This window comes from Camelus bactrianus, chromosome X (assembly GCF_048773025.1).
Source record: "Camelus bactrianus isolate YW-2024 breed Bactrian camel chromosome X, ASM4877302v1, whole genome shotgun sequence".
In the NCBI taxonomy this organism is placed as follows: domain Eukaryota; kingdom Metazoa; phylum Chordata; class Mammalia; order Artiodactyla; family Camelidae; genus Camelus; species Camelus bactrianus.
The window spans coordinates 118200840-118225226 of record NC_133575.1 but is presented as its reverse complement, the minus strand read 5'-3'; the positions used below and the strand labels follow the sequence as shown (position 1 = coordinate 118225226).

Sequence of the window (24387 nt, the reverse complement as noted above, 5' to 3'; positions counted from 1 at the left end):
ATGGAGATATAGCCAGTAAAGAAGTGTTTGTTTGCTAATGTCTTGTAGATTCTGAAGCTCAAGCCTCACAGGCTACCAGAGCCAAGTAATCAAGGGGTTTATCTCCTAGGCAGCAGCCAAAAAAAACCAGGTTGTCAAACATGTGTACAAGTTCATTTCAGGGAGACACTAGTGGCCTGGAGTGGGCCAGAGGGAGAATGTGAAGATGATGCTCACTGGCCTTTCCAATCTTCAAGGATGATCATAGTCTGTCCCTAAGTGTGTGCTAAATTAGAAGCCTCCCTCAGACATCAGCTTTTAAAGTATGCAGATAGGCCTCTTAGGGAAAGACTGGGATATTAGTGTTTATGTCTGTTGTCTCTGTGCTAGGCTTCCAGGGGATAGCAACAGTGAGTCCTCACAGATTAAGAACTGTTTCTTTGTTTGGTATAGTCTGGTGGGTCTCATGATTGCAAGGCCCGTTGTTTTTCAAAACTGGATATTTTAAGGGCCCATCCCTCAGGTGGAAATCTTAAAAAATTGGGAAAGTATATGTTGTGTCCAAACCCATCAGTCCTCAGGGAGAAGCTGGGAATTGTCAGTTTCTTAATGATTATATGTTGCTGCATTATGGGTGGAGTTTATGACAAGATTGTTTCAGCCTTTTCTATCCGTATTGATATAGGATTTTTCCTCATTCATCCAATGTGTAGAAGATTCTCAGCTAGTTTCTAGATTTCTTTCAGAGAGAATTGCTGTAGATTTGCTTTGTGCATGGGAGGAGGGGAGTTCAGGAGCCTTCTATGTTTCCAACATGGACTAGACCCTCCATCACTATTTGTAATAGTTACAAACTGGAAACTATTTAAATGTCCATCAACAGTAGAATGGATGAATAAACTGTGGTATATCACACAATAAAATTCTATTCAGCACAAAAGCTGAATGAACCCCTGCTACCTAGCACAACAATGATGAATCCCCTAAATATAATATTAAATGAAACAAGCCAGACACAAAAGAGTAAACACTACACTATTCCATTTATATAAAACTTTATAAATTAGCAAAACTAATCTTTGGTGACAAAAGTCATGATGGTAGTTATCCTTGGGTCAGGGGAGGGACAAAGGAGTATTCTGGGGTTCGGTAATGATCTCCTTATTGACCTGGGTAGCTAGTGATGTCCATGTGTTCATGTCACGAAATTCATCAAGCTTATGATTTGTGTACTTTTCTGTATATAGACTGTATTTCAGTAAAAATTTAATTTGCCATGGGTAAAAAAGAAATCCAGTATCTTAGAAAAGGTTTTTCAGTGGCTTCAGAGTAAAATCCAGAGTCCTTACCATGGCCTACAAGGCTATAGATGATTTGGCCCATGGCTAACTCCTCCCCATCATTTCTTACTGTTATTCCCTTTGCTTACTCAGTTCTAGCCACATGACCTTCTTGCTTTTCCACTAACATAAAACTCCTTTCCACCCTAAGACTCTGTACCTGCTGTTCTTTCTGCCTGGAACACTTCCCTCAGCTTGTCACATTTCTGGTTTCCTACCATACAAGTACCAGCTCAAATGTCACTTCTTTTAAAAAGTCCTTCACTTAACACTCCATCTGAAATAGCCTTTGCAGTCACTTTTTATCATGTATTACTATTTTTTCTTTTTTTTAACATTTTTTATTGATTTATAATCATTTTACAATGTTGTGTCAAATTCCAGTGTTCAGCACAATTTTTCAGTTATTCATGGACATATACACACTCATTGTCACATTTTTTTCTCTGTGAGTTATCATAACATTTTGTGTATATTTTTCTGTGCTATACAGTGTAGTCTATTCTACAATTTTGAAATCCCAGTCTATCCCTTCCCACCCTCCACCCCCCTGGTAACCACAAGTCTGTATTCTCTGTCTGTGAGTCTATTTCTGTTCTTTATTTACGCTTTGTTTTTGTTTGTTTGTTTTTGTTTTTGTTTTTTAGATTCCACATATGAGCGATCTCATATGGTATTTTTCTTTCTCTTTCTGGCTTACTTCACTTAGAATGACATTCTCCAGGAGGATCCATGTTGCTGCAAATGGCATTATGTTGTCGGTTTTTATGGCTGAGTAGTATTCCATTGTATAAATATACCACCTCTTCTTTATCCAGTCACCTGTTGACAGACATTTAGGCTGTTTCCATGTTTTGGCTATTGTAAATAGTGCTGCTATGAACATTGGGGTGCAGGTGTCATCCTGAAGTAGATTTCCTTCTGGATACAAGCCCAGGAGTGGGATTCCTGGGTCATATGGTAAGTCTATTCCTAGTCTTTTGAGGAATCTCCACACTGTTTTCCATAGTGGCTGCACCAAACTGCATTCCCACCAGCAGTGTAGGAGGGTTCCCCTTTCCCCACAGCCTCTCCAGCATTTGTCATTTGTGGATTTTTGAATGACGGCCGTTCTCACTGGTGTGAGGTGATACCTCATTGTAGTTTTGATTTGCATTTCTCTGATAATTAGTGATATTGAGCATTTTTTCATGTGCTTTTTGATCATTTGTATGTCTTCCTTGGAGAATTGCTTGTTTAGGTATTCTGCCCATTTTTGGATTGGGTTGTTTATTTTTTTCTTATTGAGTCGTATGAGCTGCTTATATATTCTGGAGATCAAGCCTTTGTCGGTTTCACTTGCAAAAATTTTCTCCCATTCCATAGGTTTTCTTCTTGTTTTATTTCTGGTTTCCTTTGCTGTGCAGAAGCTTGTAAGTTTCATTAGGTCCCATTTGTTTATTCTTGCTTTTATTTCTTCTAGGAGAAAATTTTTTAAATGTATGTCAGATAATGTTTTGCCTATGTTTTCCTCTAGGAGGTTTATTGTATCTTGTCTTATGTTTAAGTCTTTAATCCACTTTGAGTTGATTTTTGTATATGGTGTAAGGGAGTGTTCTAGCTTCATTGTTTTACGTGCTGCTGTCCAGTTTTCCCAACACCATTTGCTGAAGAGACTGTCTTTATTCCAATGTATATTCTTGCCTCCTTTGTCGAAGATGAGTTGACCAAAAGTTTGTGGGTTCATTTCTGGGCTCTCTATTCTGTTCCATTGGTCTATATGTCTATTTTGGTACCAATACCATGCTGTCTTGATGACTGTAGCTCTATAGTATTGTCTGAAGTCTGGGAGAGTTATTCCTCCAGCCTTTCTTTCTCTTCAGTAATGCTTTGGCAATTCTAGGTCTTTGATGGTTCCATATGAATTTTATTATGATTTGTTCTAGTTCTGTGACATATGTCCTGGGTAATTGGATAGGGATTGCATTAAATGTGTAGATTGCCTTGGGCAGTGTGACCATTTTAACATTATTGATTCTTCCAATCCAAAAGCATGGAATATCTTTCCATTTTTTAAAGTCTTCTTTAATTTCCTTCATCAGTGGTTTATAGTTTTCTGTGTATAATTCTTTCACCTCCTTGGTTAGATTTATTCCCAGATATTTTATTACTTTGGGTGCTATTTTAAAGGGGATTGTTTCTTTACTTTCTTTTTCTGTTGATTTATCGTTAGTGTAAAGAAATGCAACTGATTTTTGAACGTTAATTTTGTAACCTGCTACCTTGCTGAATTCTTCAATCAGCTCTAGTAGCTTTTGTGTGGACCTTTTAGGGTTTTCTATATATAGTAACATGTCATCAGCATATAATGACACTTTTACCTCTTCTTTTCCAATTTGGATCCCTTTTATTTCTTTCTCTTGCCTGACTGCTGTGGCTAGGACTTCCAGGACTATGTTGAATAGGAGTGGTGATAGTGGGCATCCTTGTCTTGTCCCAGATTTTAGTGGGAAGCTTTTGAGTTTTTCACTGTTGAGTACTATGCTGGCTGTGGGTTTGTCATATATAGCTTTTATTATGTTGAGATATGTTCCCTCTATACCCACTTTGGCGAGAGTTTTTATCATAAATGGGTGTTGAATTTTTATCAAATGCTTTTTCTGCATCGATTGAGATGATCATGTGGTTTTTGTCCTTTCTCTTGTTGATGTGATGTATTACACTGATTGATTTGTGTATGTTGAACCAGCCTTGTGTCCCTGGGATGAACCCCACTTGGTCATGATGTATAATCTTTTTTATGTGTTGTTGGATTCTATTTGCTAAAATTTTGGTGAGGATTTTGGCGTCTATGTTCATCAGTGATATTGGCCTATAAGTCTCTTTTTTTGGAGTGTCTTTGCCTGGTTTTGGTATCAGCGTGATGGTGGCTTCATAGAATGAGTTTGGGAGTATTCCCTCCTTTTCAATCGTCTGGAAGAGTTTGAGAAGGACTGGTATGAGTTCTTCTTTGTATGTTTGGTAGAATTCCCCGGTGAAGCCGTCCGGTCCTGGACTTTTATTTGTAGGGAGGTTTTTAATTGCTATTTCTATTTCCTTTCTAGTGATCGGATTGTTCAAGTGTTCAGATTCTTCTTGATTCAGTCTTGGTGGACTGTATGTTTCCAGAAACGTGCCCATCTCCTCTAATCCAGTTTGGTTCCATATAGTTTTTCATAATGTTCTTGTATGCTATTCTGTATTTCTATTTTGTTTGTTGTAATTTCTCCATTTTCCTTTCTTATTTTGCTAATTTGTGCTCTCTCTTTTTTCTTCTTTGTGAGTTTGGCCAGAGGTTTGTCGATTTTATTTACTTTTTCAAAAGACCAGCTTTTGGTTTGGTTGATTTTTTCTATGGTCTTGTTAATCTCTATTGTATTTAATTCCAATCTGATCTTTATTATTTCCTTCCTTCTGCTGCTTTTTGGGGCTTTTTGTTCTTCTTTTTCTAATTCATTCAGGTGGTGGGTTAAATTGTTTATTTGGGATTGTTCTTCTTTTTTGAGGAAGGCCTGTATCGCTATAAACTTCCCTCTTAGCACTGCCTTTGCTGTGTCCCATAGGTTTTGAGTGGTTGTGCTTTCATTATCATTTGTCTCAAGGTATTTTTTAATTTCAGCTTTGATTTCCTCATTGATCCATTGTTTTTTCAATAACATATTGTTTAATCTCCATGCTTTCCTTTTTTTCTCCTTTGTTTCTCTGTTGTTGATTTCTAGTTTCATGGCATTGTGGTCAGTAAAGATGCTTGAGATAATTTCTATCTTCTTAAAATTGTTGAGGTTTCTTTTGTGCCCAAGTACATGATCGATCCTGGAAAATGTTCCATGTGCACTTGAAAAGAATGTATATCCTATTTTTGGGGGGTGTAATGCTCTGAAAATATACACCAAATCTAGTTTTTCTATTGTAGTATTTAATTTCTCTGTTGCCTTGTTTATTTTCTGTCTGGAAGATCTGTCTAGTGATGTTAATGCGGTGTTAAAATCTCCGACTATGATTGTATTCCCATCAATATCCCCCTTTATCTCTGTTAGTAATTCTTGTATGTACTTAGGTGCTCCTATATTGGGTGCATATATATTAACGAGTGTAATATTCTCATCTTGTATCACTCCTTTAATCATTATAAAATGTCCTTCTTTATCTTTCTTTATGGCCTTTGTTTTAAAGTCTATTTTGTCTGAAATCAGTACTGCAACACCTGCTTTTTTGGCTTTTCCATTTGCATGGAATATCCTTTTCCATCCTTTCACTCTCAATCTATATGTGTCCTTCTCCCTAAAGTGGGTCTCTTGTATGCAGCATATTGAAGGTTCTTGCTTTATTATCCAGTCTGCCATTCTGTGTCTTTTGACTGGAGCATTTAGTCCATTAGCATTTACAGTAATTAATGATAGATGTGTGTTTATTGCCATTTTGAACTTATCTTTGCAGTTGAATTGGTATATCCTCTTTATTCCTTTCTTCTTCCTTTTGTGGTTTGGTAATTTTCCTTTGTATTATCATGGATTATATTTAATTTTTGTGACTCCTTTGTAAATTTTTGGCTTGTGGTTACCCTTTTTTGAAAGTCTATCAACCCATTACTATAACTGTTTTTATTAAACTGATAGTAACATGATCTCAAACCCATCCTACTGTTAAAAACATTTTAAAAAGAAAGAAAAAAATATTCTATATTTCCCTGCCTCCCTCTCCCACTCTCAGTGATTTGTATGTCTTCTTTTATAATTTCATGTTTACTTTATTTGTAATTCATGAGTTATCACCTTTCCAGTTGTGTGTTTCTCATTTCTGTAGCATCCTGCTGCTTTTTTATTTATAGTATACCTTTCAATATTTCTTTTAGCATGGGTTTAGTGTTGCTAAACTCCTGCAGCTTTTTTTTGTCTGTGAAACTCTTTATTTCTCCTTCTATCCTCAAGGATAGCCTTGCTGGATAAAGGATCCTAGGCTGCATCTTTTTTTCATTCAGGGCTTTGAATATATCTTGCCACTCCCTTCTGGCCTGTAGTGTTTGTGTAGAGAAATCAGCTGAGAGCCTTATGGGGGTTCCCTTGTAACTCACTCTTTGCTTCTTTCTTGCTGCCTTTAGGATCATTTCTTTATCCTTGACTCTGGCCATCTTGATTATGATATGTCTTGATGTTGGTCTATTTGGGTTCTTCCTGTTTGGGACCCTCTGAGCTTCCTGTACTTGGATATCTGAGTCCTCCTTTAAGTTTGGGAAGTTTTCAGTCATGATTTCTTCAAAAACCTTTTCAATTCCCTTTGATCTTTCTTCCCCTTCTGGGACCCCTATTATGCGAAGATTGGGACGCTTTATATTATCCCATAGGTCCCTTATGCTATTTTCATTATTTTTTATTTGCTTCTCTTGTAGTTCTTCTGAATGGGTGCTTTCTATTGCCCTGTCTTCTAGATCACTAATTCGTTCCTCTGCATTATCTAGTCGGCTTTGCACAGCTATTAGGTCATTCCTCATCTCTGTCAAAGAGTTTACCCATTCTACTTGGCTCTTCTTTATAGCTTCAATTTCATTTTTGACATATTTTATATCTCTAAACACTATCCCTTTTAATTCCTTCAGCAATTCGATCACTCCTTTTTTGAAATCTTGATCTAGTAGGCTATCGATGTCTATTTCGTTGATCTTTCTTTCAGGGGATTTCTCTTGTTCTTTTAATTGGGAAAGGTTTTTCTGCTTCTTCATCTTGCTCATACCTCTTTGGCACTGTGGTTTATGGAGTATCAGTTGTCTATTTTGGTCCTTAAGGATTTTATCTATCTGATGCCTATTTAGGAATAGAACTTAGGAAAAAAAGAAAAAACATAAGAGAGAGAGAGAGAGAAAGAATTTTAAAAGAAGGGAGAAAGAGGGTTTGAAAACAGTGTATAATGAATAATAGAAGAGTGAGTTGAAGCAGAGTATTAATCGGGTTGAGACGTCCTTTTAAAACCTTTACAAAAAAGGGGGGGGGGAGATGAATAGATGTATTTGAAACCTGTGTCTAATCAATAGCAGGACATCAAAACCCAAGAGAAATAGAAATGAATTAAGAAGTAAAGATTAAGAGAGTAATAGAAAATAGAACAGGTAAAAACAGATTTTAAAAAAAAAGGGGGGGGTTGTCAGTGTTCTCCTGGAGTCTGTGTGCTTTTAATGTGAAGTCTTTCTGTCTTTGTCCTGTTTTGGAAGCTCAGCTTGCTGTTTTCAGAGGCCCTCCGTTGGCGCCCTCTTCTGTGCTGCTCCCAGCACCTGTCGGCAAGCGGATCGCGCCTCCTCCCAACACTGGGTCAGGTGCAGCTCTCTGCTGTGGGCGGGAGGGTCGCTGCCCCTCCGGATGCCGCAGTCAGATGTTGCAGACTGGCCGGGTAGGAGGGCGGGTCGTGCCCCCTCCCAGCACCTCGGTCAGGGGCTGTGTTCCTGCCCGAAAGGCGGGGGGGACGCTCTCCCTCTACCTGCGCCGCCGCCGCCGGTAGCTCCGCTGCTCTGTGCGGCTGCGCGCTCCGCCCTGGTCAGCGCTCCGCGGGTGGGCTCGGGGAAGACCGAGGGACAGCCCTGTCCCTGCTCCGAGCCAGAACCCAGCTCCTTGTTTGTCTTTGTGGAGCAAGTTCTCTGAGGGACCAGGATGGAAGGATCCTATCTGCCCCGGGCTGCAGGGCAGTCCCAGTCTGGCCTTTGAGGCTGCTAAGCCCTTGGATGCGGATGCAGGTTTCGCCCCCGCCCCCGCCTGAGTGCTCAGCGCGGAGGATATGGCGGCTGTGCCTGAGCCCCGCCTCTCTTCCCCCGAAAACTTTCCGCGGGTTTTAAGAGATGGGGGTGTGCGCCCTTACCCCGAGAGCACATCAACCTTGCTGTTTTATGGAGGGCCCAGGTTGTTCTGCCCTGTGCACCCACAGCCACGGCGCGCAGCCCCTTGCGTTCCCCCGGGGCTGCCTCCGTGCAGCCGCCCCTGTCCTCCGCCCGGCTTGTGCAGCCTGGCCCTGCCCGCGGCTGCCGGCCCGCGTCTCAGGCTGGGTGTCGGGGGGACGCTCTGTGCCCGTTTAACTTAGTTCTGTTAGTCAAGGGCTGCTCTGTACAGATCCGAGCCTCGGAGGCTCCCCCTCCTTCCCGCTGGCCTCTCAGTTGGAGAGGGGAGCCCCAGCGAGCGAGCGCCAGTCCTCCTTTGCCGCTCCCTCCCCGCGGGACCCGTCCCGCGCTGCTTTGCCTTTTGTTCTTTCTTTTTTCCTTTTCTCCTACCAGATTTTTGGCGTCTTTATCTTTTGAAGAGGGTGATGTTCTGTCGGAGTTCCACAGGTGCTCTGGTTGGCTGAGTGGGTCTGTAGATGTGGGTCTTGGTGTATCTGTGGGAGAGGGTGACCTGCGAGCGTCCTTCTACTCTGCCATCTTCCGGAAATCCCCTACTATTTTTTCTTAATAGCGTCTGTAACTAGTTATGTATTTATTACTTGTTCATCATCTAATGTCAATCCCCCAAAGGCTAGGATCATGTCTTCTGTGTTCATCCTTGTATCTTTAATGCCTGACACACCACCTAGCAGTTAGCAAGTGCTCATACAAATGTTAGGGTTAAATGAATGAATAAAGATCTCTGGGTAAAATGTCCACTAGGTTGTAGCTAGGATTTCTCCCACAAAGAGAAACACCTGAGAAGTTGCAAGTCATCCTGTTAAAAAAGAAAGCTTTTTTAATATAAACTCTTGCCAACCTCAGCTTGGTGAGGAGAAAGTTCAGATCTTTCCCCAATGCTTCTATGAAATTTGGCCAAGGGAATATGCTTTAAATAAAACATCATATTCTAAGATGGGAGAAACCAGATAGAACTTTCTTGTATCTGCTACCCCCAGATTTTCCAAAGGAAAACAAAATATGGTCAACAGGCAGTGGAGTGGTTCTCTAAAATTCTATAGTCCTGACAGAACACTGACTTACTATTATCACTTCATCTCTGGTACAAGTAACAAATGTAGGGAAAGCCTTATATAAAATTGCTGAATAAACAACAGATGTCTTTAACATATGTTTGAGGTCTTTCTTTCTCATGATTTCATCTTAGGTACAACAACTATGACCGGGCTGTCATCAATACCGTACCTTATGATGTTGTTCATCGCTGGTATACAGCACACCGGACTCTCACAATAGAGTTGAGGAGACCTGAGAATGAGCTTTGGGTCAAACTAAAGCCTGGCAGGGTGGGTGCCAAAATCTAAAGATGTTAAGTATGCTTGTTATACTGAAGCAGTAAAGAATGGGTACTTATTTAATATGTGAGTCAAAATGTTGGAAAGGTAAAAGAGGAAAGAGTCCTGGATGTTGGCCCTGCTCCTACCACTCCACTCACTGGGTGGAGCCTGTTCTTTTTCCTTCCAGCATGTTAATACACCAATGACTCAGTGATTCTGTATTGTCAGGGGGTTGAACTAGATAGTCCCTAAGGGTACTTCTGGCTTTATGATTCCTTTTTTCTTTTATCTCCTGAAATTTCCTCTGAATGAATAATATCTCAAGCTTGGCATAAAACACAATAAAATAGTTTAACCCTTTGAGAACATATATAATAATAATTAAAGAGAAAAGAAAAAGAAATCAATGGTCTGGTTTGCTTTGATAAGAGAATAATTACTCAAGAAACATAAGCTCCTCAGGTACAGGACCTATTACCTACTGTTGCCTTTGTAACTTCCAAGGCTATGCACGTCCTAGTTTCTAAATGTTTGTTTAATCTCAAAAGAAAAATACTTCATTGAATGTAATCAGGAACAACCTATAATTTTCCTTTTAAATTACCTCTTCTGATTTAGGGTTCCTTTGTCCTGCCCTTATTCTAAGTGTTTTTCCTCTCTTTTTTCCCATTCACAGGTCCTATTTGTAGACAACTGGCGTGTCCTACATGGCAGGGAATCCTTCACTGGCTACCGCCAACTCTGCGGCTGCTATTTAACAAGGGATGATGTATTAAACACTGCTCGTCTCTTGGGGCTTCAGGCTTAAAATTGACAGCATTGGGATTATGAACATATCTGACATCCCAGCTACCAGAATTTCATATCAGCAGAATCATATTGTGTCAAAATGTACTTCAAGTTGTCTCTTTACCTCATCACACGAAACAAAACCTCCCCCTTCTCTAGTAGGGGAAACCTTAGAGAGGCCTCTGAGATAGCTGATGTTAGGCCATGTAGTGTGGTGGCTTTCTTCCCCAAGTTATAAGATGGACTCATTTGTTTTTTAGACCTATTATTGTAATTTTGGCCAATCTGCTTAAGAAATATAATCACCGCATTGATAGGGAAACAATAATCATCACCAAGTAAAAATTTGTTTCAACTAGATCAGTTAGAAAGAAATGCATTCTAGGAATAACAAGTCTTAGTGGAACAGAGATTTGTAACATTTTTGGTCTTATAACACCTTAATACCCTTAAAAGTTACTAAGGACCCCAAAGAATGCTTGGATGTGGATTATCATATCTTAATTCTATTAGATATTAAGACTGAAAACTGTTTAAAATTCAAGAACACAAAAGCATACATCCCTCAGCTATCAGAAACATGACATCATCACATGTCATGTAGCCTCTGGAAAATTATTCTGTACATTCATGAGATAATGAAAGTGAAAAAGGTACTATACCTTAATGTTGTTATTAAAAATTGTTTTTAATCCACAGACCCACTAAGAGGGTCTCAGGGACTGCTTTGGGTGTATTCAGATCCCACTTTGAGAGCCAATTGACTGGAGGATACCTTGCGACAGTCCTTTACATAGACCTGTGGATGAAAGAGTTTAACCGAAGCCCTAGATTTTTTTCTGTGATCTCCTAGAACTAGAAGTATTGTAGGAATTGCTTGATAGCACAAGATCAGTGATAAGGTGGGAACTGAATACAAATATAGTGTTTTATCTTGTGAGAAGGGTTATCTCTATCCAAGTCATCTCTCAAGGAGTTAAACTAAGAAATCAAAAGCAAGTTGCAATCTGTTTTCCTCCATGTCTGCTGACTTTTTTTTTTTTGCTTTTTCTTCTCCTATCTTAAAATATTATACATGTTAATTGCTGAAATTTGATTCAGTTAAATATAATACCTTGTTTCTTTTATTTTCAATGGCTTTCCTTTACATGTGGAGAGAGAGGGGGAAAGAGACAGAGAGATAGGCATGAGGTTTATTTCCCCTTGGCTTTCATTGAAGGTGAAGCTGTACAGTAACCACATGGACTGCTATAGAATGATGAAAGACAATCCAGGATGTGCACAAGAGGGAAAAAGGCATTATAAGTGAGGATGAGAGTCACAAATCAAAGAAAAGTCAGTATTTTGGCAGAGAATAGAGCCTAATCTGATGTCTTCAGGAAGTTCCTAGTTGATATTTAATAGTTTGTGCATTATTTTATTGACCCATCCAGTGCTTCAAAATATGTTCTCAAAATATTTCTGCATTTTAGTTGTGCTATATAGGAATTTTCAGGGGTCTTCCATGAAGTGTGTTTTCCTCTTGGGTTGAAAGATTAATGATTAAGTTCATGTCTTAAAGAGGATACCCTTTAGCAATCAGAATAGGAATAACAACATTTTGACATACAACCTTTTCTCTCTACTATTATGTACTCCTAAAATGTGTAACCATTAGACTTCACCAGGATATCTACCTTTTTTGAACTTTTGCCTAAATTACCTTGAAAATTACAGTATAACTGAAGTCATCATTGATTTATGACAACCAAGGAACATATTCATGACCCTGGAGAGATAAGGGCACAGATCAATCTTCTCCCTTACTGAAGGGCTCCCTTTACTTTCTGTCTTCCTTGGGACGCGATTCATTCATTATTTCATCCTCAGGTTCCTAAATTTTCCATCAATACTTTTGTACAATGTACTCCCCAGAGGAAGAAAGAGAGAAAGGAATTATTTGAGTGTTGATCATGGTCATTGAGAACTTTCTATATGAGAAATTTCTTTTTTATATCTCTTTCTAGTCTTCTTGAAAATGTAATCATGGGTCTATATCTGCCAGGTTTACTGTAAAATCACTTTTGCCTTTCACTATAGTGGAATGTTATGAGTAGGATTAAGAGCACAGCACCTAACATAGTGTTTTATAACATAGTCATTTCATAATACAGATTTGTTGGAATAAGAATAAATTAATGAATTCTTTTCAAACAAACTCACCAGAAAATACCACATTCTCTGTATGTCTTTTTGTGTTTGGCAGTTAACTGGCACTGAATTTTGTTCACCTTCGTCTACAGTGGCCAAGCATCCAAGTGTGCCTAGACTGAGAGGTTTCCTGGGCTTCAGAAGTTACAGTTTTAAAACTGAGAAAGTTCCACACAAATCCAGACTGTTGGTTCTATCTTCTTGCTGCTAGATAGAGTTTGCTCTTCTGTTTGCTATTCTTCAGTTTAAAATGAAGACCTTGGAGTAGGCAGCATCTAAAGGCTCTGCCACTCTATAATTTTGTTTGGCCTCTAACAGCTTAAGTTTTTTCAAATTGGTATAGTAAGGAAAATACCTACCTCACAGGGGTTTTTTTTGATAAATTTGTAATTATTAATAAGATGTTTATGGCGCATAATGATGACCAGTAATAATAGCTAACTCTTATATAGTGCTTGCTATGTGCCACACATTGTTCTAAGTGCTTTTTTTAACTTTTTTTTTATTGAAGTATAGTCAGTTTACAATGTTGTGTCAATTTCTGGTGTACAGCATAATGATTCAGTCATGCATGAATATACATATATTCATTTTCATGTTCTTTCTCACCATAAGTTACTACAAGATACCGAATATAGTTCCCTGTGCTATACCGTATAAACTTGTTTATCTATTTTGTGTATACCTGTCAGTATCTGCAAATCTCGAACTCCCAATTTATCCCTTCACACCCCTTCCCCCCTGGTAACCATAAGTTTATTTTCTATGTCTGTGAGTTCTAACTGCTTTCAATCCCCACTACAACCCTATTTCCGTTGTACAAACAAACAAACAGAGGCAACAGGAGATAAAGTGGCTTACCCAAGGTCACACAGCTAAATAAGTGTCAGAGTTTGGATTAGAACCTTGACAATCTGGCCACAGGGACAGTGCATTTAACTAATTTGCCATATTGCTCAAAAAATGTTAAAATTTAATAAATATCAGAAGATCAAGATGATGGAGTAGGAGGATGCTGAGATCACCTCCTCCCACAAATACATCAAAAATATATCTACATTTGGAGCAACTTGCTGGAAACAAATTGAAAATTGGCAGAAACACTCTTCTTCAACCAAGCCTGTAAAGAAATATCTATGAAGAATTAGGTAGGAAGGAAAGAGAAGTGATCAGGTCAGGACTCATACCCCTAGCAGAGGACATAGAAAGGAGAGGAAACTATGGCTTGGGGATCCTCCCTGGGTAGTGAAGGGTTCAAGACACATATTAGGCACCACAGCCCTGGGGTCCAGCACTGGGAAGATGAGCCCCCTTAGTGGTTTGGGAACCAGTGAGATTTATTTGGAGGGCTGTAAGAGACTCTCCCCATGAAGAGTGTATGCACACACTTTCTCACTCCCAGGAACAGCATGGAGGAAGTTGAAAAATACCCTGGGCCCTAACCATTTTCCTGTGACTGCTCCAGAGTACACCCAGCCTGCATTGGTTGCCTCTTGCTTTAGTGCTGGTATCCACTAGGATGAAGGCTGCCATTGTCAAGGAGAGTGTGCACACTTAGAGAAAATGGAGCTGGTTTGAACCCCACCCTGGCCCTAAAAGGGGTGAAGTCAATCATTACCAGTGTGTTTGCATAGAGATTGAAAACTGTATGGAACTCTGACCAGTATCCTGGGATCATCCCAGCACAACACACTGAACCCACACGAGGTGTCTGTTCCAGCCCCTCCTGCTCTGGCACTGCTCTCCACTAGGGCAGAGGTGCCATTGCCAAGGAGAATGCACATACTTTATAGGAACAGAGATGGATCAGACTCAACCCTCAAAGCTTCTGCTCCAGCACCTTGGGACCTGCCCCGAACCCCAATAAGGTGATGGCTGCCATTGCCCACAGGAGAAGCTCCAGCTCACATCTGTCTCTGGCTTCAGCCCCTCCTTCCCCAGCCCTATCTCCCTCCAATGTAGTAGCTGCCAGCATTCCCTGGGGGAAATTATGACCCATGAGCACTTCAGATCCAGCTCTACCACTAAAGCTAATGGACACATGCAGACTAATGGGGACACTCCCACACAAGGACATCCCTTCAAATCAAGATAGTAACTGTTTCACCCAACTTCATAGACAAAGTTAAACAAAAAGAGAAGACAGAGGAATATGTTTCAAATCAAAGAACAAGGAAAAAAACTGAAAAAACTCAAATGAAGCACAGATAAACAATTTACCAGATAAAGAATTCCAAGCAATAATAATAAGAATGATAAGTGAACTTGGGAAAAGAATAGATGAACACAGTGAGAATTTTAACAAGGAACTAGAAAATTTAAAAAAGAACCAGTGAGAGCTGAAGCATACAATAACTGAAGTGAAAAAATACTCTGGAAGGAACTAGCAGCAGACAAGGTGATACAAAACACACACACACATAAGCAATCTAGAAGATAGAATAACAGAAATCATGTGATCAGAACAGAAAAACAATTTTTTTTAAGTGAAGAACATTTAACATCAGGCATACAAACATTTGCATTATAGGAGTCGCCAAAGGAGAAGAGAGACAGAAAGGGATAGAAATGGTATTTGGTGAAATTACAGCTGAAAATTTCCCGAAGTAGAAGAAGGAAACAGATTTCCAGGTATAGGAAGCACAGAGAGTCCCAAACAAGAACTCAAAGATACCCACACCAAGACATATCATAATTAAAATGGCAAAAGTTAAAGACAAAAGGAGAATTCTAAAGGCAGCAAAAGAAAAACAAAGTATCACATACTAGGAACATCCATAAGGCTATCATCTGATTTTTCTGCAGAAATTATGTGGGCCAGAAAGGAGTGACATGATATATTTAAAGTGCTGAAAGGGAAAAACCTACAACCTACGATACTCTGTCCAGCAAGGTCATCATTCAGTATTGATGAAGAGATAAAGAACACAGACAAGCAAAAACTAAAAGAGTTCATTTACACTAAACCTACCCTAAACAAAGTGTTAAAGGGTCTTATGTAAGTGGGAAAAGAAAAGACTACAACAAGAAGCAAGAATTTATATGAAAAGAAAAATCCCACTAGCAAAGGTAAACATGTAGTAATGGCTGTGGAATAACCACTTAAACTAGTACAAAGATTAAAAGACAAAAATTTAAAAATCAACTATAACTACAATAAACACTTAAGGTATAGACATGAAGATGTAAAATATGACATCAAAAACAAAATGAAGGGTAGAGGAGTGAATAATGTAAATCTTTTAGAATGTGTTTGAACTTAAATATCAGTTTAAAACAAGTAAATACAGTTATAGGTCAACACACAGGATCCCCAAGGTAACCACAGATCACCTACAATAGATACAAAAAAGAGAGAGAGAGAAAAGAAATGAACAAAAGCACATGACTAAAGAAAATCATCAAACCACAAAGGAAGAGACTAAAAGAAGGAAAGAACAAGGGAAAACAAAACATCTGGAAAACAAGTAACAAAATAGCAATAAATAGACATGTATCAATAGTCACTTTAAATGTCAATGGACTAAATGCCTCAGTCAAAAGACACAGGGTGGCTGACTGAATTTTAAAAACTAAGACCCATTTATATGTTGCCTATGTTTCAATCTGTTGTCACACACAGACTGAAAGTGAGGGGATGGTAAAAGATATTCCATGCAAATTGAAATGAAAAGAAAGCCAGGGAATTATACTCATATCAGACATAGTAGGCTAAAACAAAGTCTAAGTCTTTAACAAAACAAAAAATGAGCATTATTTAATGATAAAAGGGTCAATAAAAGAATAGTATATAACATTCATTAATATATATGCATCTAATATAGGAGCATCTAAATATATAGAACAAATATTAATGTAAAGAAAGGGAGAAATTGGCAATAATACAATAAGAGTAAGGGACTTTAACAACCCACTTACATCAAAAGACACATTATTTAGACAGAAAATCAATATGTAAACAGTGGCTTTAAATGATATATTAGACCAGTTGGACTTAATAGATATCTACATGACATTCCATCCAAAAACATCAAAATACACACTTTTCAAGTGCACATGGAACATTTTTAAGGATAGATCACAATCTCGGCCACAAAACAATTCTCAACAAATTTAAAAGGATAGGAATTATATCAAGCATTGTTTCTGGCCACAGCAGTATGAAACTAGAAATACTACAAGGAAAAAAAAATGGGAAAAACACAAAGACATGGAGACAAACAACTTGCTACTGAAAAAGTAAAACACAGTGAGTCAGCAAGAAAATCAAAAAATAGCTTGAGACACATGAAAATAAAACATAACTTTTTAACCCTAACCTTTTATTGTCACTTCTTTTAAAATTATCTCTTTATTTTACCTTTTTTATCTGTTCTATTTTCTGTTACCTTTTTAATTTCTACTTTCTAAACAATTGTATACCCTTCTAGTTTTAATAACTTTTAAATTTTTCTTTTAAAGTAGTTATACTATAATTATTTTTTTTAATTCACAAATTTCATTTTCACTTCTTTTGGTTTTGATCTCCTGTTATTGATTATACATAGGTTTCAAATATTATTTTTTGATCTCTTTCCCTTTTTTTAAATGGTTGTTAAAAAGACATCTCAACTCAATTGCTAGTCTGATTCAAATTGCTCTTCTATAATTGATTATACACTTTTTAAAACCTTTTTTTCTCCCTTCTTTTAAAATTCTCTCTCTCTCTCACTCCTCTCTCTCTTCTTCTTCTTCTTTCTTCTTCTTCTTCTTCTTCTTCTTCTTCTTCTTCTTCTTCTTCTTCTTCTTCTTCTTCTTCTTCTTCTTCTTCTTCTTCTTCTTCTTCTTCTTCTTCTTCTTCTTCTTCTTCTTCTTCTTCTTCTTCTTCTTCTTCTTCTTCTTCTTCTTCTTCTTCTTCTTCTTCTTCTTCTTCTTCTTCTTCGTGTTATTCCTATATAGGCATTAGATAGATAAATAAATAAACTCTGTAAGAACCGAAATAGATAACTGATACTCCATAAACCACAGTGCCAGAGAGGTATGAGCAAGATGAAGAAGCATAGAAACCACTCCCAATTAAAAGAACAAGAGAAATCCCCTGAAACAATGATCAATGAAATAGGCATCAATAGCCTACTAGATCAAGATTTCAAAAAAGAAGTGATCACAGTACTGAAGGAACTAAAAGAGATAGTGTTTAGAGATATAAAATATGTCAAAAATGAAATTGAAGCTATAAAGAAGAGCCAAGTAGAATTGGTAAACTCATTGGCTGAGATGAAAACTGATCTAAAGGCTGTGCAAAGCAGACTAGATAATGCAGAGGAACGAATAAGTGACCTAGAAGACAGGACAACAGAAAGCACCCAATCAGAACAGCTGTGAGAAAAACAAATGAAAACCACATAAGGGACCTATGGGATAATATAAAGTGTGCCAATCTACACATAATAGGGGTTCCAGAAGGGGAAGAAAGATCAAAGGGGATTGAAAAGGTATGGGAAGACATCATGACTGAAAACTTCCCAAACTTAAAGAAGGAATCAGATATCCAAGTCCAGGCAGCTCAGAGGGTCCCAAACCGGAAGAACCCAAATAGACCCACACCAAGACATATCATAATCAAGATGGCCAGAGTCAAGGATAAAGAAATGATCCTAAAGGCAGCAAGAGAGAAGCAAAGAGTGAGTTACAAGGGAACCCCCATAAGGCTCTCAGCTGAGGTCTCTACACAAACACTACAGGCCAGAAGGGAGTGGCAAGATATATTCAAAGTCCTGAATTAAAAAAAGATGCAGCCTAGGATACTCTATCCAGCAAGGCTATCCTTTAGGATACAAGGAGAGATAAAGAACTTCACAGACAAGCAAAAACTAGAAGAGTTTAGCAACACTAAACCCATGCTAAAAGAAATATTGAAAGGTATACTATAAATAAAAAAGCAGCAGGATGCTACAGAAATGAGAAACACACAACTGGAAAGGTGATAACTCATGAATTATAAATAAAATAAACATGAAATTGTAAAAGAAGACATCTAAATAACTAAGAGTGGGAGAGGGAAAGAAGAAATTATAGTTTTTTTTTTCTTTTTAAAATTTTTTGTTCTCGGTAGGATGGCTTTGAGGTTATGTTACTATCAGTTTAATAAAAACAGTTATAGTAATGGGTTAATAGACTTTCAAAAAAGGGTAACCACAAGCCAAAAACGTACAAGTGAGTCACAAAAACTAAATAAAATCCATGATAATACAAAGGAAAATTACCAAACCACAAAAGGAAGAAGAAAGGAACGAAGAGGAAATATTAAATCAACTGCAAAGATAAGTTCAAAATGGCAATAAACACACATCTATCATTAATTACTGTAAATGTTAATGGACTAAATGCTCCAGTCAAAAGACACAGAGTGGCAGACTGGATAAAAAGCAAGAACCTTCAATATGCTGCATACAAGAGACCCACTTTAGGGAGAAGGACACATATAAATTGAGAGTGAAAGGATGGAAAAGGATATTCCATGCAAATGGAAAAGCCAAAAAAGCAGGTGTAGCAGTACTGATTTCAGACAAAATAGACTTTAAAACAAAGGCCCTAAAGAAAGATAAAGAAGGACATTTTATAATTATTAAAAGAGTGATACAAGATTAGGATATTACACTCATTAATATATATGCACCCAATATAGGAGCACCTAAGCACATAAAACAATTACTAACAGAGATAAAGGGGGATACTGATGGGAATACAATAACAGTTGGAGATTTTAAGACTGCATTAACGTCACTAGATAGATCTTCCAGACAGAAAATAAATAAGGCAACAGAGAAATTAAATGATACAATAGAAAAATTAGATTTGGTGGATATTTTCAGAGCATTACACCCCCCAAAGTAGGATATACATTCTTTTCAAGTGCACATGGAACATTTTTTAGGATTGATCATGTACTTGGGCACAAAAGAAGCCTCAGCAATTTTAAGAAGACAGAAATTATCTCAAGCATCTTTACTGACCACAATGCCAAGAAATTAGAAATCAACAACAGAGAAACAAAGGAGAAAAAAAAGGAAAGCATGGAAATTAAACAACATGCTATTAAAAAAACCAATGGGTCAAAGAAGAAATCAAAGCTGAAATTAAAAATACCTTAAGACAAATTACAATGAAAGCACAACCGCTCAAAATCTATGGGACACAGCAAAGGCAGTGCTAAGAGGGAAGTTTATAGCAATACAGGCCTTTCTCAAAAAAGAAAAACAATCTCAAATAAACAATTTAACCCACCAGCTGAAAGAACTAGAAATAAGAACAAAAAACCCCAAAAGGCAGCAGAAGGAAGGAAATTATAAAGATTAGGGAGGAAATAAATTAAATAGAGATTTTTAAAAAATAATAGAAAAAAATCAATCAAACCAAAACCTGGTTTTCTGAAACAGTAAGTAAATTGACAAACCTCTAGCCAAACTCCCAAAGAAGAAAAAAGAGAGAGCACAAATTAGCAAAATAAGAAAGGAAAATGGAGAAATTACAACAAATAAGATAGAAATACAGAATAGCATATGAGAATATTATGAAAAACTATATGGAGCCAAACTGGATAACCTAGAGGAGATGGGCAAGTTTCTGGAAACATACAGTCCACCAAGACTGAATCAAGAAGAAACTGACCACTTGAACAAAAACTGATCACTAGAAATGAAATCAAAATAGCAATAAAAAACCTTTCTACAAATAAAAGTCCAGGATCGAACGGCTTCACCAGGGAATTCTACCAAACATACAAAGAAGAACTCATACCAGTCCTTCTCAAACTCTTCCAGAAGATTGAAAAGGAGGGAATACTCCCAAACTCATTCTGTGAAGCCACCATCACTCTGATACCAAAACCAAGCAAAGACACTACCAAAAAAGAGAATTATAGGCCAATATCACTAATGAACATAGATGCAAAAATCCTCACCAAAATATTAGCAAATAGAATCCAACAACACATAAAAAAGATTATACATCATGACCAAGTGGGGTTCATCCCAGGGACACAAGGCTGGTTCAACATACGCAAGTCAATCAATGTAATCCATCACATCAACAAGAGAAAGGACAAAAACCACATGATCACCTCAATAGATGCAAAAAAAGCATTTGATAAAAAACCCATTTATGATAAAAACTCTCACCAAAGTGGGTATAGAGGGAACATATCTCAACATAATAAAAGCTATATATAACAAACCTACAGCCAGGATAGTACTCAATGGTGAAAAACTCAAAAGCTTCCCACTAAAATCTTGGACAAGACAAGGCTGCTTACTATCACCACTCCTATTCAACATAGTCTTGGAAGTCCTAGCCACAGCAATCAGGCAAGAGAGAGAAATAAAAAGGATCCAAATTGGAAAAGAAGAGGTAAAAGTGTCACTATATGCCGAGGACATGTTGCTACATATAGAAAACCTAAAAGGTCCACACAAAAACTACTAGAAATAATCGAAGAATTCAGCAAGGTATCAGGTTACAAGATTAACATTCAAAAATCAGTTGCATTTCTTTACACTAACAATGAATCAACAGAAAAAGAAAGTAAAGAAACAATCCCCTTTAAAATAGCACCCAAAGTAATAAAATATCTGGGAATAAATCTAACCAAGGAGGTGAAAGAATTATACACAGAAACTATAAACCATTGATGAAGGAGATTAAAGAAGACTGAAAAAATGGAAAGATATCCCATGCTCCTGGATTGGAAGGATAAATATTCTTAAAATGGTCACACTGCCCAAGGCAATCTACAGATTTAATGCAATCCCTATCAAATGACCCAGGACATATTTTACAGAACTAGAACAAATCATAGTAAAATTTATATGGAACCACAAAAGACCTAGAATTGCCAAAGCATTACTGAAGAGAAAGAAAGAGGCTGGAGGAATAACTCTCCCAGACTTCAGACAATACTATAGAGCTACAGTCATCAAGACAGCATGGTATTGGTACCAAAACAGACATATAGACCAACGGAACAGAATACAGAGCCCAGAAATGAACCCACAAACTTTTGGTCAACTCATCTTCGACAAAGGAGGCAAGAATATACATTGGAATAAAGACAGTCTCTTCAGCAAATGGTGTTGGGAAAACTGGACAGCAGTATGTAAAACAATGAAGCTAGAACACTCCCTTACACCATATACAAAAATCCACTCAAAATGGATTAAAGACTTAAACATAAGACAAGATACAATAAACCTCCTCGAAGAAAATATAGGCAAAACATTATCTGACATACATCTCAAAAATGTTCTCCTAGAACAGTCTACTCAAGCAGTAGAAATAAAAGCAAGAACAAACAAATGGGACCTAATGAAACTTACAAGCTTCTGCACAGCAAAGGGAACCATAAGTAAAACAAAACGACAACCTACAGAATGGGAGAAAATTTTGCAAATGAAACTGACAAAGGCTTGATCTCCAGAATATATAAGCAGCTCATACGACTTAATAAGAAAAAAGCAAACAACCCAATCCAAAAATGGGCAGAAGACCTAAACAAGCAATTCTCCAATGAAGACATACAAATGATCAATAGGCACATGAAAAAATGCTCAATATCACTAATTATCAGAGAAATGCAAATCGAAACTACAATGAGGTATCACCTCACACCAGTCAGAATGGCCATCATTCAAAAGTCCACAAATGAAAAATGCTGGAGAGCTGTGGAGAAAAGGGAACCCTCCTACACTGCTGGTGGGAATGCAGTTTGGTGCAGCCACTGTGGAACACAGTATGGAGATTCCTCAAAAGACTAGGAATAGACTTACCGTATGACCCAGGAATCCCACTCCTGGGCATATATCCAGAAGGAACCCTACTTCAAAAAGACACCTGCACCCCAGTGTTCACAGCAGCACTATGTACAACAGCCAAGACATGTAAGCAGCCTAAATGTCCATAAACGGATGACTGGGTAAAGAAGAAGTGGTATATTTATACAATGGAATACTATTCAGCCATAAAAAAGACAACATAACACCATTTGCAGCAACATGGATGCTCCTGGAGAAGGTCATTCTAAGTGAAGATGGCCAGAAAGAGAAAGAAAAATACCACATGAGATCACTCATGTGCGGAATCTAAAAAAAAAAAAAAAAAAACATAAATACAAAGCAGAAACAGACTCATAGACATAGAATAGAAACTTGTGGTTGCCAAGGGGCAGTGAATGGGAAAATACAGACTGGGATTTCAAAATTTGTAGATACTGACAGGCATATGCAGAATAGACAAACAAGTTTATGCTGTGTAGCGCAGGGAAATATATACAAGATCTTGTGGTCGCTCACAGCGAAAACAATGTGACAAGGAAAATATGTATGTTCATGTATAACTGAAAAATTGTGCTCTACACTGGGATTTGACACAACATTGTAAAATGCCTATTACTCAATAAAAGAAATGTTTGAAAAAAAAAAAGAATAAACAGGGACTTTAACCACAGTTGTGATGCTTTAGAGCTAAATCTTGGTGGTGAGTAGATTGTTATTTGTTATATTGTCATCTATACTATTTGTATGTCTGAAATATTTTTAAAGAGAAAGCATTCAGAACTAAATACACACTTGTTGCAATTCTTGTGAGCTGATCTTGAAAAGAAATTGTGCTTAACAGTTTCAGACATGAGGGGGAATACTATAAATAAAGATGGACAAAGAACTGGAGTCTTATAGAAGGGAAGGTGTAAATTATTTTTGGGGTAGTTTCCTTTTGGATTTTAATATGCACTTTTAGGATGTGGGGAAATAAGCATTCATACACTGATTTGTGTGTGTTTATGCTATGGGAGTACATTTGGTGGGCAATTTATCAATATCAATACAGGTTTAAATTGGAATAGCCATAGATACAGATTAAAATGTACTTATATCCTTTTAGCCAAATATTTCTAAAAGCTTTGAAAATGTTCTTCATAACAGGTTCCTGACTTTCACTCTTGTTCTTGCTCCAAACTGAATGTCCACAATGAACCCAGAGTGACCTTTAAAAACTGCACACTCTCTAGTCACATCATTCTCTATGCATTATCTTATATAGAACTATTTGCAACTCCCCCCACATGCTTGCCCCTACCTCTGTGCCTAGCAAACTTCTAGTCATCCTACAACAGTCGATTCTAGCCTCATCTTTGAGCCTCTGTGAAATCTTAAATATACACTTAAAAATATTTTTTCATCAGGTGGACTCATTGGTATAGATAGTCTAGTAGACTTATATGTTGTAATTTCTTTCTGTATTTCCCAAAAATTCCAGGGCTTACTCCCGTGCTTATTAACAAATTTTCACATGAATGACCTCATTTCTCTTTTCCTTTTTATAGATCTTTCTAAACAATTCAGTATGGTCATATAGCTTCTGGGACATTACTGTAAACTGAAAATTTATAACAATATTTATGTAAATCAGACCTTTTTAAATGGATATATCAATAATAATATTTTTCGATCAGTATTACCCAGTATTTTATGTCATTTCTATATTTAAAACATAATCATCTGTCTTTACACTTGGAATTCAGGTAAATAGCACATCCTGGTTCATTTTATTTTGTGGCAGATTTGATTTTGTAAATGGCATAAGGACTACATTCCTTGGCTATCCAGATTTTATCTCTTTCTTGGTTTCTTTCCTTAGCTGCACTCTCTAAAGCTTCAGTCAGTTCAGGGCAAAACATGCTACTTGAGGCTGGATACATGTGAGTAAAATGATGGAAAGAGGAGCCAGAAGAACTGTCATTGTTGTGATTTTCCTCTTCATCCTGGTCGTGTAGCTTTTTTTTGCCCAACTTGAAATTTATACACCAGAAAACTTCTTTCATGTCCTGGACAAAGGTCACTTTGGA

General features: G+C 37.5%; 1 protein-coding gene across 4 annotated transcripts in view; it reads left to right on the top strand.

The window, feature by feature from the left end:
* Positions 1-12530, top strand: part of TMLHE (trimethyllysine hydroxylase, epsilon) — an 80667-nt gene extending 68137 nt beyond the window's left edge. For all 4 annotated transcript variants that reach the window (XM_045504401.2, XM_045504402.2, XM_045504400.2 and 1 more), the window contains 2 exons: positions 9401-9539; positions 10207-12530. In XM_045504401.2, coding sequence (XP_045360357.1) covers positions 9401-9539; positions 10207-10338 — 271 coding nt within the window. In that variant the 3' untranslated portion in view covers positions 10339-12530. The remainder of the gene's footprint in view (positions 1-9400; positions 9540-10206) is intronic.
* The last annotated feature ends 11857 nt before the right edge of the window (positions 12531-24387 follow it).